Here is a 15136-nt window from a genome sequence, read left to right as displayed (position 1 = left end):
TGGTTATGGGGTTAGGCAGCAGGGAGAATGGTGAGTGTCCTCTTTGTAGGAAATAGCTGCTGCTGTAATCTGTGTCGAGAGTTGAAAGCTGAAAGGAGTGGAGGTAACTTGATGTGACAGGTCCTGTCAGCTCACAGCCCCGAGCTGCCGTGGTTTGACTCAGTCTCACCTGGGATCCACAGCAGACCCTCTACGCTTCCTCCCTCAGAGACTGTCAGGGCGGAAGTCAACTATCTCCTCAAGAAATGTTAGCCTGGTATCAAAACCTGTTAAAGCTTCCGAGTCTTTATGTCGTCTAAGACAATTCTCTATGTCATCTAAGACAATGCAATTAACAAAAAATCGACATACAATTGTACTATGCATACAATGATACACCTTGAATATGAACCAACTACTGAAGAGGACGAAGACAGCTATGATAGGTTTGAATACCAGGCTAAAGAAATGTGGACTCCTCCCTCCAAACCACAACATGTTGCCAGGAAGTATTTCTTAACAGACGTGTTGTTTAATGTGACCCAGTGCATGGCTTTGAAACTCTACCCTGCCAACGAGTATGAGAAAGAAGATAAATAGAAAGTTTTAACTTAAAGTTACATATTTAACCCTTTGAGTGAATTTAGATATGGAAGAAGGTAGCCTTGAGTATTTATTTGTCCTTACCTATACTGGCTATAGCTAGATTATAAAGGTATGCTTACCGTATGTTATCCAGGAAAAGGATATTGTAGTAAAATTGTATCATTAATGCAAAAGGACACATTGAATTTATGAAAAATACTCCTAATTTGGAGTTGTCGATATACTGATTTTATACTTTGAGGAAGGATGTATGAATTTGATTTTTAGTAATCTATCAAGTCTAACTTTAAGATCCAGTGTCAGTGGGTAGCCGGTGGAGGTCATCTGTATTGTTTACTGTACAAAAGGAGAAAATTACAATTCCATCCCAGGTCACACACCGCAGATCAGGGCTGGGGAACTTCCTCTGCTGCGGATTCTGCAGGAAGTCTTCCTGTGGACCAGAATAACTATGATACAATAGCAGTTTCATGGTTACCATCAAGGGGAAAGACTTTTGGAGTAAAACTTAAGTGTTACGACATTTTGATTTTTTTATACTGTAATATGTATTATCTATTCCATCACAGGATGGAAAGGTCATCTTTAGACGTAATTAAGACAGTCTTTTCATAGAAATTTAATGTCTGTTGTTGGTCATTGTCATACTTGTATTTCTCTGAACTGAATTTGTCAAGTAGTGATTTTTAAGATATTTAATTCTTTTTTAGTTTGAACCTGCTGAAATTTCCTACAGCCTCTACCAGTACATACAACTAAGATTGAAAAAAGCTGAAGAGTTTTTAGGTCCCTCAGATCTGAGTGTTCTTTCCTTACTGTCTGCAGTGTGTTTCACACTATGGTTACGTCTAACCAGTGAGTTGGTTTACTTTGGCCTAATGGATAGCTTCCAGGGCAGCCATGTGGGGCAGTACTTGTTCAGGCTGAGTTCCTTATCTGTGTTATCAGCCTGGAAATGAGAGTGGGGGTTGCTATGAAGGCAGGCAGAAATCACAGCAGTCAGTTCTGTGGTGATCGCAACTCTGGGAACAGTTGTCGCTGAAGAGACACTGCACGTAAGAAAGTTACCACCAGAACACAGCGATGGCAGAAGGGGGAAAACTCCGCAAGAGATCAAACTCTCTGGCAGCAACCTTGTATGTATTGGAAGTTTTTGTTTGTTTTGGTTTTAGTGGTTTTCTTGGCTCTTCAGGAATTTGGTTGCTATGTTCTGTTAGAAAGTGCAGCCAAACTTGTCTATTAGCTGGCCACACAAGTAGCCAAAGTAACTATGCCCTGAGTTTAACTTTTAAGGTGGTATAGAATTCCATGTCTGTATCGGTTACTGTAATTGTATAACTTATTGGTTATACATGATTGTAGAAACCAATTGAGAGTTTGCCAAAACTTCTATGATCTTAAATACATTGTAAGAATAGAGAATATCTTGCCAATGTTGCATTTGTTAGGAGAGTACATTTATGTACCATAACTTTTTTGTTTGTTTTTGGTGGGTTTAGCATAAATATACATGACATTTCATACTTTTCGTTCAAGTTTCCTTGTACTGTAGACGGGTATTTAGACAGCACTCACTGGTATCAGTGCTGACATGGTTTGTGGAACCAGTCATACTTACTGTCCCTTCTACAGCATGTTGGCAGAATGCTTGAGTTAATTACAGACATGGTAGACTTGTTGCAGTGAGAGGTATGTACCCCAGCCATGAAACTTTTGTAGATGTCTTTCTTTTCTCATTTTGGGTTGCTTAGGGAAAGAAAAAGAATTCTTACTATTCTGAAACTCCACATTGCTAGCCTATACAAAGATGTTATCAAGGGAAGGACTTTACAAGTTCCAAAACATTGATTTTCTCTAGAATTTAGAAGAAACAGAAGTGTTTGAAACTCTCATCTGTAAAATCATTGACTTTGAAATAAAAAGAGACATAAAAAATGCTATACTGATTACCGACAGAACATTCGTTGAATCAGAACTATTTTAAAGTTATCATCCTGATCAAAAATGTCCAGGTCAACTGGTTTAGTGTACTATCTTTGATAGCATCTCAAAGATATTCAAACCCCTGTTTTACTAGGCAATCACATAGCTTCTTAAAATACTCTGATAAGAAATAAGGTAGGTTAAGTGTTAGAACAAGAGGTGAGATTTTGTCTTGCAGACGACTGTGGGTGGTTTGATAACATCAACTGGTATGAAATTTCTCTGTTCTATTGACAAAGCAGAGACAGAAGACCACAAGTATGTTTAGCCTTACCTTGACTGTACTTAGGTAAAGGTAAAGGTAGTCCCATAGCCCTTTTGAGGACATAGGAGCGGTGGGTTGTTATCCACTGTGTCTAGGGCACAGTATTCGAAGGCGGAGCCCATTCCTCTTCTTCCACCGCCTTTTATCTCCCCAACCAAAGTCAGGTACCCATTTTCACAACTGATCATGAGTGGGTAGAGGACAAGGGCACAATATCGGTTGCATGTCAGGGGATTCGAACCCAGGACCTCTGGCTTCTTGGCCAAGCAATCTATCGCCAGATCGACTGTACTTTGAACTGTATGATTAAGACCAACCAAAGGCAGTTATATGAAAGACGCAAGTGTCTAGTATTTTTCTATTGGGCCACACTAATTTAGTCAATGGAAGATTCGGTCTCTTGGATTAGAGCTGGGATATCAACATGAAAACAGGATTCAAGGTGAGTCCATATATCTTTGCACACAGTATTTCAGGGAGTGAATATTGCCAGATGCAATGTCTTCCTCCCAGGTTATATATACTGTAAATGCATTTAAGTTTGCATGGTTTTTATTTCGCGCTTAGGGGGTAATTGAGTGTTCGCTGTGGTTCTAATTTCGCGGCAGTGCTATAGTCACTTACTGCTACAGTATTGGACAAAAATGTTCGGGATGGTTTTAAGTTCGCGGTGAAACGCCCGCCGTGAAAACCATGAACATAAAACTACCGCGAACATTTCTGCATTTACAGTATATGCAGTTGTAGTAATTGACTGATGACAGACAGTCCCAAATAGTCTATATGAAGATTAACTACCCTGCCAAACACCCATCTATGCTGACTGTAGTGTAGCAACAGGCCCTAAAACTGTAACAATGTTCCCTAATGGCATAATAGATAGCCCACAATCAGTGGTACTTAAGCCAGGTGGTCAAAGGGTCCCTCTGGCCCTTTGTTCATATGTGATCATGAATGGACTGCAGTGGACAAGCCAGTTGTCAGGGAGAGACGGGCAGACATTGCAGAATCAGCATGAGTCAGGCATGGTCTCAGGGCACAATAATACCACTGACAGCTTTAAAAAAAAGAAGGTGATGATATTTTTACAAAGTCATGCTTGATAGAAATTGTACTGTTACGTCTACTTAAGTAGCACTACATTCTCTTGAGTCTGACTGTCAATAAGATAATTTGCATATCTTGACTCAATTGCTTTGAAGTTGGTGCCTTTTGTGTGTTTTCTTTTACTTGAATTTTGCACTCTCATTCTCAAACATGCTTCCAGCAGCCAGTACACTGTATATAATGTTCACCTGAAACTTCTGCACACAGCCCACAGTATAATTTGGCTAGAGTCCATTTTCACAATTTTGTCCAACTGTGAAATAAACTCTGTATGTTTAAACCAACGAGCAATGTGTTCTGAAGGACATGTTATGCCCTGAGTACATTAATTCATCATTATCTTGTAAACCTGACCAAAGTTGTGGTAAACACTTGAGTGTGTGATTGTGAACCTATGCTGGAACATTGGACCTTCCACCCACTTCACAGCTGTGTCACCAACATTCCTATACTACCCCTTTGATACTATATAATAATGCCAAGGTCATTTTCTGGATGAACTACTTTTTATACATAATTTCTTTTCAGAATGAAGGTGTAGGAATTGTCCAGAAAAAGATTGCATTTATGGTATCAAAAGAGCCTCCTTGTGGTGATAGTACAAACTGCAGATTAAGGTATAACAGGTGTTTTTGGTCCTCCAACATTTTTGAATGAAATATCTGCAAAAGGACATCATAGAAATTGAGAACAAGGAGGAATATTCTTGACTTAACTCTGTAAAACTGTCAAGCAATGTTTCCATGTTGATTTTTCAGTTCAGCATTTTTTTCCAATCCAAGACCCAACAAATTGAAATAGTGTGGCCTTACAAACAAGTTAGACACAAGCATTAACTCTGTATGACCAGTCCTTTTTATTTTCCTGATTTGGCCCACAAAGCCAACAAAGTTATGATAAAGTTAATTCTTTATCTATCTGTTATAAAATGTCTCCAGAGACCAAGCTATTATTCTCCCATTACATCTGCTGCCCACTAGAAATGCTTTTTAGAGCTTTTGTGACTGTAATCCTAGCTGTTTACAGTGTAGGTGAATGTAGATAATGTTGTTGACAAAAATTTCATCAAAAACAGATTATGGCCCAGCCTGCAATACTGTGAGAAAATGACAGGTGGTTTCAGGAGCCAGACAGTAAAATTGAGATTAACATCAAACAGGCCACTGGGCATCACAGTACTTTTGTTGAAAAGTTTTTGAAAGTTTTGTCAGTTGCACTACATGGCATATTTGACAGTTGAACTTTTGTCAAAGAGTTGATTTGTAATGATTAGGAAATGTTATTTTTCATCTTGTGTAAGCTTGAGTATAATCATACATCATCGTACTGTAGACTTAATTTGTTGGTTTTCAACCTTTCTGTAAACTGCTTAAGGAAGAGAAAACCACAGAGACAGATAAAACTGTCTAGTTAGTACACATTTTACACAAGTGTTCTGTTACATAGTTATTTCTGCAGTCTTATCATTTTATGAGTCATGAGCCTTAAAGCAAATACTTCCATCGCTGTAGCCACGTATATATGCCAATGTAGTTAAGTCTTCTACAGTGCAATAAACTGATACGAAGGTAAAGGTCATCCAGAAGTGACCTCAAATGTTGCTTACTAAGTGTAAGGTGTACAGGCCTGAGAACACGACAGAAGGTTTCAGGAAATACATGTAGAAGGAGGTATGCAACTTGCAAGGTTGAGTGCATGTACATGTACTTGTAGGTGAGGGCAACAGTGCAGCATGGTAAGGAATTCTATTCTTTGGTATAAGCCAGAATGCTTTAGTCACTTGGAAAACACAAAAGACGTAGTTTAACTGTCATGGCTATTTTGTTATCTGTCTTCAATGTCTGTCCACTGGTCTTTTATTAGTTAGTTGTAGATTTGCAAAATTTTGGAAAAAGAATTTCAGGCAGATTTTACAACAACTGTTTCATCAAAAAAAGGTCCTACTGGCAAGATTACATCTAAAAAGTATGATAAGTATGATATTACTGTAAGTTTGATATGAAATGTACCTTAACCTTTGGTTTTAGCATACCATCATGATCATGGAGATTTCGTGAAAACAGATCCTGAAGGGAAAACATGAATCTTACTTTATATCATGTAATATCAGCAAGGAGGTTTTATTCATTAAGTTGTTTGAACCGCTGAAACTGTATGAACCAGTCATTCTCCTCAGGCTTAGTTTCTATCTAAATATCCCAAATCAGCATGATTTAAAGAAAATCCGAGAACCAACAAAATAAGATGGTGTTGCGACTGTTGCATGCATTGCTAAGGTCACACAAGTTGAGTAAATAATATCATTTGTCTGCAGCCAGAAATGGTATGGAAATGTGTTGACAGATGTTGAGTGGTGGCTTACAACCCAGGTATGAACATATTTGTCTGACTTAGAACTGAGCTTGCAGTCAAACTATAGTCAAACATATTGAAACCAAATGCACTATTCCCAGGGCTTAAGAGTTTTTATGTTTTTACATATACATGTCTAGTTGAGTCTACATCTGTTGGTGATACTACACAGCTGTGTCTTAAGCTTCTTTACTCAGCACAATGTCAGAAAGGAACAAATTAAATAGTTTGACACTGAGTTTCAATAGAACAAGTTTACCAATATGTCAGTCCCTACAATGTTTCCGGGTTTAGACAGGTTTTTTTGAAGGTCGTCCAGGCCTGGCATTATAAGGCCACCCCAATATGTCATGTCATACCTTGGTTATAATTTTCAAAGAACTTAAAAACACTCCTTATCTATATTTAACCAAACTTGCCCCCCCCCCCTTACAGGGAACCAAAGAAAGCTCTCCTTGTCCCAGATTATGGAAAAGAAGGTCACAATGCGTATATCTGTCTCTCTGTCACTAAAGAATGACGAAGTGGCAATTTTTCCCATAAAGTTAGACACATTGGTTTCACCTTTGTGCTGACCATACTACCCTAAAGTCCTTATCCCCTATATATCTGACATAAAGTCTGTCAGGTGCCAGGTTCTGTATAAGAGGGTAAACAGACGCTGGCTGGATGGAATATTTTATGGCAAATATCGTCATGGTAACAGCCTCAAGTGGGCTGATGGCGTGAAAGGTCGGTTATGGTCAACAACATTGTGGTACCTACGAACTCCGCCGGATTGAAGTGTGGTTTACTTTGGGAGTGACGTTGAGAGCGTCCTGTTGCCTCGGACTCAGTTTGCACATTGGTTTACCTGGTAGTGGAGAGAAAGGGAGGTTATGGAAAACAACATTGAGATACGTTTAACTTGCCCAGGAGTGTAGTGGAGTTACCTTTAAAGTGACGTTAGGAAATTCTTGTACTGCTGCCGCTGACTTGGTAAGTTTGCACATTTGTTCAAGTCCTCATGTGAACTGTGATGGAGGAATAGGACCGTTGGTTATATGGACAGCAACATTGAGATACGTTTAACTTGACCAGGAGTGCAGTGGAGTTACGTTAGGTTAGAGTGACGTTTGGAACTTCCTGCACTGAGTAAGTTTGTATATTTGTTCATGTTAACTATGGAAGGAAAGGTAGGTTATGAAAAACTCATAATGTTCAGTTCAGTTCAGTTCAGGTCGTCCTCATACGAGGTGCCATTCACAATGTATATGAACTCAATTGGGAGTATAGTGGAGTTTCATTTAGAGTGATGTTTGGAACTTCGTGTTGGTGCTGACACTGTAACTGTGTAAGTGTACACATTTAGTTTCATCAGCTAATACATGCATGAACTTGGATAGTGACATTTTTTTAGTCATCCTCGAGTTTTCCTTAAATTCTATTTTTGTACCACAGAAAGTTGTTGACAGAGTCAAGCAATAACAGATTTTTTAGGGGCGCCAGTATTACAGTAGCTGTTTTTATAACTTCTATGTTTTTCTAGCCAATTCACTGTGATCAGATAGGACCTTACATTTTGGTGGTAGTAAAAAGTGGTAATAACTTAAAAGCTAGTAGGAGCTCTAGGGCATTTCCTCCCTCGGCATACATGACTGTACTTTCCCCATTACATCTCTGTGTATGTAGAGAGAGATCCCATTTGTATAGTTGTTTTATACATACACACATGTTTAGTCTTAGTCACAGAGAAACTGGGAAGCTATGTTCTGCAGTCTGTTTGAGCTGGACCAGAGATAAGGCCTGTTTGCAGTGGCGTGGTCACTTTCTCCGTGGGTGCAGTGATAGTTCAGGTGATCGCTTTGGCAATAAACGGTGACAGTTGATCAATTTTGGACGGAGGACTGTGTTTGCTGGCACTTGGGGTGGATTAATGAAAGTCTTGGCAGAAGACTCTGTCACTCCGATTCACTGTTTTTCTTGTAAGGCACACAAGTTCATGTCTTGTGCCAGTGGGATTTCTCTTCATCAAAGACATAAGGCAGCACTGCTGGTGTTTGGTAAGTGTACGGAAGTATGTATACAGACATTTTCTGTGTCCTAGGTTGCGACATTTGGGTGAGAAGCAGTTGCTGTATATGTAAACAGGCTGGGAGTTGGTCTTTATTTGTATTTTCTTATACTCTAATACCTTTCGTGATAACTAGGTCTAAAGTGCATTTCTTGGTTAACTCGTCATGGAAGAATTTAGTTCTTAACCTAAAACTGGTGGCTCTGTGGCATCTAAAGGGCCTGAGGCTGAGGACAGAGTTGTTACAATGCAGAGACTTCTTAAGGCAACACTGAGTCAATTTTTTGGTTCACGGACTTAAAAGAAATAATGCTGATTTGGAATATCTTACATGGAAACAGAGTTTAAGAGGAAAGTTTGTGCTTTTGGTTCACACAGTTTCATTGACTGACTAGTTAGATTCAAGGTCTCCATCCAAACCTCTGTCTTCATGTCGTCCTTTGTCTATGATATATAATCAATAATCATGATTTATTTCAAAATATACTAGAACCTTAGGGGGGGAATTGTGTGACCTAAACAGATTAACTACCTTCTAACACATTATAGATAATCTATTTTAGCTGTCTGAGTTTACTGTTAGACCGTTACAGTAGTACCCAGAGACATCTTGTATTTGTCCTGTTTGGAAACCTAACCCATTTCCATTTTGAGACAGTGATGTGTTGTTGAGTCAGGATTTGTAGCTTTTGGTCCACTTCCAAGGAGATAGTTCCTACATGACCCATGTCTGTTGTTTTTGACTTGCAAATTGGTTACTGCAGAGACTTTTTATAGCCGGGCTTTTCAACTAAGGCTTTTCGAATATGACCCTCTGACCATTTCTTTATGCCGTCTTTTTTTAAGATGTGCCCTCTCCTTGCCCCAGGCTTCCTATTTTTTCTCTTGATTGTTCCTTGTTTCCTGTAAACTGTAAAGGCTATACATACATTTTTATGCCAGGATGTGTCTGGGTTTTTGGCACACATACTAGCCCATATTGAAGACATTTGATACAGTGTTTAGGGAACTTGAATTGTACATGTTGACTGTCCTGGGGTGGAGCAGTAGAAACCACCCCTTGATCATAACCAAACCACCAAAATGGAATGACCCTGATAGTTGTATCCATTTTCCTGTTGTGGTTTGAACTGTAGCCAGCATGTATGAGTGAGGTAGCGGTGACTCAGTGCTGGTGTGTGGCAGTCTAGACTCTGTACTGCCTACAGGGCTTCCTGTCAGCTTGACCTGGATGTCTCAATACTGGGGAATCTACCGTAAAATCACTAACGTGTACACATCTCTATGTTTCGTAGTGGGCTAAAACAGCCTTTTAGCATTACCTTAGTTAGAGACTTGTATTGTTATATGATACTGAAGATTAGCATATGGTCTAGTTAATGTGTAAAGAGCCCTAACTACAGGTACATAACTGAAGGTGAATTAAAAGGAAATGATTCACCTTAGACAGTTTGAAATTTGAATCTTTATTTTTTTTTACAAAGACTTAATGTTTGAAATTGATAACAAATATTTCTACTGTTTCCCACCAAATGTGGTATTCATAGATTCGTTTAGACAGATGTAATGATTTATGAAAACAGAAGTGTTTTTGAAAAGTTCTTAATATCCATATACCTCTATTTGAGAATATACGGTATGGTGGCAAGTATTAGTAAGACTTACAGCTTGAGTAATATTCTTAGTTGTTAGTAAAGGCAGACCTCAGGATGTCAGTGCCTATGTCTGTAGGGTGAGTTTTTACCTTTTATTTTGTACACATCTTCTCCTAGATACATGTACTATGATATGCCTCATTAGTTGTGTCAACAAATATAGTAAACACTGACTACTTTTCCCACTATAAGTTCCAAAATAGAAAATGTTGTTACTGTATAATGTATAAGCACAATGGTTGCCTAGAGTATGTATATTTTGTATGTTTTTGGCCTTGAGTGTGGTTATGCTTCCTGCATGGCAGGCTGGAGAAAGTGCTGTACGTTTGTATATTCCTATTTGAATATTTTCCGATAAAGGTAAGTTTTGGTAAGGCATATGAATCCTTTGTTTTCTCTCTCACCACTTACAGTGGCTTTACTGTTTATGGTTCAATTCAAAGAAACCTTTGGATATAAACATCCTGTAATCTATTTTAAATTAGACTGAGGGATGTTCCATTATAGCTGCTGATAGTATCAAAAGTAGCAATACATTGCAAGCCAAGTAATATATCAGTATTTATATGTAGTACATAATATGTTTTGATAGTTTAAGATTGTATATCTCAATAGTCATTAAGAATTGAGATTATCTTCATCTATTTGGATGATTATTAGATTAGGTCAACATGTTTTATTCCCTACAACTGTCAAGTAAATAGGAAACTAGAATATGTTGCAACCTTTGAGTTTTGTTTCGTTGCAAAAGGATGAAATCTTTAGATTCTAAATTTTTTCCTTACAAAAAGTCAGGTTGATTTGTTAATGGGATTATTTCTAAGACTTTTGAGATTTGTATACTTAGTCTAACTTAGAATTATCATCATATTGTTCATTTTTTCTTCATTTTACAGTGCTGTACTGTATATTCTCTATCTGAGACAGTAACAGTTACTGTTTCTTAATTGTGGAGGAGTGTTTGTTATGTTAACCTCTGACAAGGGCAGTGATATGTCAAACTGTAGCTGGTTACAGTTATACAACTTACAGCTGTTTGGCTGGCCTATGGATAGTCCACATTTGTTCCTTCTTTGAAATTCTAATACAGAAATGCAAAGTAAGCAGTGGTAAACAAATTACATTTTTGGCAGCAATGGAAGTAGGCATTTCAGGGTCTCAGACAGGGCTGTCTCCAGCTTAAAATGTTTTCCATCCCACTTATTGTTTGCAAACCCATGTTGTTTATTTCTGTTGTAAAATCTGGATTTTTAAGCTTACAAAAATTCATTTTTATCCGTTCATGTCATGAAGTTCAGATATTTTGGACAGGGTTAACTTTTTGTCCATCCCAACAAGCAAGTTCCTGTCTTGGGACAGAGGGACAGATCCTGGAGACAGTTCCTGAGTGTTATCAACATGTTGCTTTCAATTAGTGGACTGGAATTCAAGTTCCTTCAATGAAAAGAATGACAGCCAAAGTACTGTAAATGCATTTAAGTTCGCATGGTTTTTATTTCGCGCTATGGCGAAAATGGCATATTCGCGGTGGTTTTAAGTTTGCGGCAGCGCTACAGTCACATACTGCTACAGTATCGGACAAAAATGTTCGCGGTGGTTTTACGTTCGCGGGGAAACGGTCGCCGCCAAAACTGCGAACATAAAACCACCGCGAACATTTCTGCATTTACAGTACTGAATTTACAACGGAAAGATTGAATTAAACAACTCTCAAGTAAATAGGAAACTAGAATATGTTGTAGCTTTTTGCATATTTGAACAAGAAAGAGCCATTGTAATATTGGCCTTGTTGGTATGTCAGAACATGATAAAATATCAGATAGACATCAGTGTGGCTGAGGCCTGCCACAATAGACTTGTACCTGTGGAACAAAGGAAGGAATGGACAAACAAATCATTAAAAGAACTGGTGGAGTGAGTAATTAGGATCTTATTGACCTTAAGGTTGAGATGCTATATCTTTGGTGACAGAAAGCATTGCCAGAGTTGGGCTGAAACCAAGATTTTGCATGTAGGGGTGGTGCTGTAACAGGGCGTCTAACAACTGGTTTGAGGAAATGTGTGTCTTTTGCTATGCATGGATCAGCAGGATTTGAGGATGGGATATGAATATTGTAATATTCCATTTTTTTCTATTTTATGCGTAATTTGGTCTATGTTGATCCACAAGTCAGTCGTATATGCCAGTGCTGTCTCTGATATGATTCTAAGATTTGAAGATGTAGTGTAGAGTCTCAATACATTATATTGATATCTTAGATAAATTGTACAAAACCAGGACAGGCTCTTTGTTTCCATGCAAAGTTCAAGTGTGCCAGGGAAGGAGGCTGAAAAAAGAGATTTGATAATACTGTAAATTTACCCTCTGCATGTGCAATTGCACAGTGCTTCCACCTTTTGTAAAGACACAGGCAGGTACACAGTGCCACCTATCACAATGCATAGGAACTGCAGTCATTTTTAGTTCTGGCCAGTGATGCAGACATATAGATTGGTTGTATAAATGTCATTTCTTACCAGTCAACAATCAACAACACAATAGATCTACAATGAATAATCTGAAAGAATTCAACTGCCTCCAACTCAAAAGTCAAAAGTCTTTCATAATGGCTGGCATTTAACAACACGGATTAAGCTTCATGCTAAAACAATTAATGATTTGCTACATACCGGTACATGTACATGTACATGTTGTTAAGTCCAGGTACTGATTAGCGTGGTAGGGAGAGTAAGGCATTAGTAAGACTTGAAAAAAAGTTTTGGATGAAAAGTTGAGAACACGACATTTATCTGGAATGAACCAAATTGCAGGTTTGATGACATCATATGGCTAAAATGGTCTACTTGTTTTTGGAACCCTTACTATTTAAAAACATAGGGTTTGAAGTAGATAGAACCATATACGTTCAAGGGTGTAAAAATCTGTTTTGTTTCTACCCTCTTTAATGCCAGTGATACAATGTTGCCAGTAAAAATGTTGTTCAGCACCAAGGACAGGGCTGAGTGACCATAGCATAGGCATTCTGAAACATGTTTTAACTGTCATTTCCAACACAAATATTGGACTTACCCAAATTTTTGACTGTACACCACCAGTCTAATTGTGACTTTTCAGTTTGAAATTGTGAGAATAAAAGTCAGAAATCAGTTCAGCACCAGGGAGAAAGCCAACTGTTGAATATGTCAAAAAAAGTTATACAAGCAACTGGATAACAAATGTTGAAATTCAAAATTTAATTTTGTTGCTCGAGTACCAAAAAGTTTTTGTCATATCTTATTACCTGGATGTCTAACCTTCATCAAACCCGACTGTTGAATATTTTCTGTAGTCATATGTATTTCTGTGAAGCAGTTTTCACTGAATGTAGACATAAAGAAACTGTTGATTTGAAAGTCATTTATGACAGGTTGTTTACAGAAATGCAGCCCATTGCTACAATGTTGTTTATTATTTGTTTATTACAGGTGTGATGCCCCGCTGACGCTAAGGACATACAGGTAAGATTCCTATTTTCTTTCTTTCCTTTTCTTACTAAGATTAGAGTTGATATCGTACTTAACAGGGGAATGCATCTAGATCTTTCCATTAATTGTCACAGAATTTCTTTTGATAAACCTGAAAAGATTTATTCAAGCAAACTGTTATTCATAGCAGTTTCAACTAGGCAACGTGATAACATGATTTACAAGCAGATGCATCTAGATCTTTCCATTCATTGTCACTGAATGTCTTTGAGAAAACTGAAAAGATTTACGAAAGCAGACTGTTATTTATAGCAGGTTTAAGATAGGTAAGCCAGTCGTCCTCAGTTGCGGTGAAGCACATTGCCTTTTTAAGTAATAATTAGTAGTGCAATGCGGCTTCGCTATGGCTCGAGTTTTTAGCCAAGCACACTGGGTCACACCTACTCTTCTCGATTAGTGTGTTGGGCTCTTTTACATGCAGAGGTTTGATGCTTGAGGCTTACACCTGAAGCTCCCTCATACACGGCTGCCGACTTTAAGTCACCATTAGAAAAGTCACCATTAAATCAGTATCTCATTAGAAACCCTTCAACAGCAGAAGCACATGTGCACAGGAAGAACGTGCAGGATATGTCTTAAGTGCAATCACAGTGATTGTTATTAGACTTGATGACGTGCTGTTCAGGCTCTTGCAGTGTCTGCATGTGGCAGTAGTGCTTTGTTAGTATGCATCGTGACTACATTGATTCATTTCAATAAGTGAACCACTGGCACCTGATCATTAGGATGTCTTTTCAGAGGAGTGAGCTGTAATTTTCCTGTGTAATTGCAGTGTTTAATATGAAATTAAAGGCACCAATAAAGGTTATTTCAACTGAGCCTAATGCAAAACGTGAATATGGCTTTTGTACTTAAAATCTCTACAATTTACTCTTATCTTTTTAGGAAATATCCAGATCAGTGCAGTGTGTCTTTTTCAAATATAACAGTAACAACTATTCAGTCTACTCCACCAAAATATGGCCCCTTGTGCAACGGGTGCTACTAGTATATCCACCACTGCAAACATGTTCAAGGAAGTTTCCCCGGCCGACCCTTTGTGTCTACCAATTTTCAGTGGTCTGCAAGCTTTTTTCAAGCGTATGAGGGAGGTGGAAACTGAGGCAAGGTTGTTTAGGTTTATCAGTGGCCGCCATCTTGGATCTTTGTAACAGTATGTTCATTTATTCTAAGTTAGTGAACTACTGGTAAGAGAAGTATGTTTTTTTATTGTTTTTGCCATGCTGTGTATGAAATCATGACAATGATTTGCAAGGCAAATTACCTGAACTTCTATGCAGAAAAACATTGCCATACATGGCAATTAAAAGTGCCTTGCTGCTGCTGTTGTCTGTGTGAGCTACACGTGTGTTGAGCTTCCTTTGTTTTCCATTTGACAGCTAGAGGGAACCCTTTTTTGTTTGTTCGACATTGCATGCAGTATACGCAGCGAGTCTTGTTTCTGCTTACCCCAATTTTTTAAAGTGTTCAACTCAGTACTTTTCCCCTTTAATAAACATACAAGGTTAGGTTGCTTGTATTTTGAGAAACCAGTTTGTAGTACATCGTAGTCAGACGCTTTCTCTAAAAATTATTATCTTATCCTGGCATTGAAGGAAAAGCATGTTAGGT

General features: G+C 38.2%; 2 protein-coding genes across 2 annotated transcripts in view; one reads left to right on the top strand and one right to left on the bottom strand.

Moving 5' to 3' along the window:
- Positions 1-15136, top strand: part of LOC136443893 (sericin-2-like) — a 77175-nt gene that overhangs the window by 9873 nt on the left and 52166 nt on the right. The window contains exon 5 of the mRNA XM_066441266.1: positions 13466-13498. Coding sequence (XP_066297363.1) covers positions 13466-13498 — 33 coding nt within the window. The remainder of the gene's footprint in view (positions 1-13465; positions 13499-15136) is intronic.
- Positions 1-15136, bottom strand: part of LOC136442917 (lisH domain-containing protein ARMC9-like) — a 310166-nt gene that overhangs the window by 245382 nt on the left and 49648 nt on the right. The gene's annotated exons all lie outside the window — the stretch shown is intronic.

This window comes from Branchiostoma lanceolatum, chromosome 10, assembly GCF_035083965.1.
Source record: "Branchiostoma lanceolatum isolate klBraLanc5 chromosome 10, klBraLanc5.hap2, whole genome shotgun sequence".
Classification (NCBI taxonomy): Eukaryota; Metazoa; Chordata; class Leptocardii; order Amphioxiformes; family Branchiostomatidae; genus Branchiostoma; species Branchiostoma lanceolatum.
Note: the sequence above shows the minus strand (reverse complement) of the source record. Positions and strands in the feature narration are given on the sequence as shown.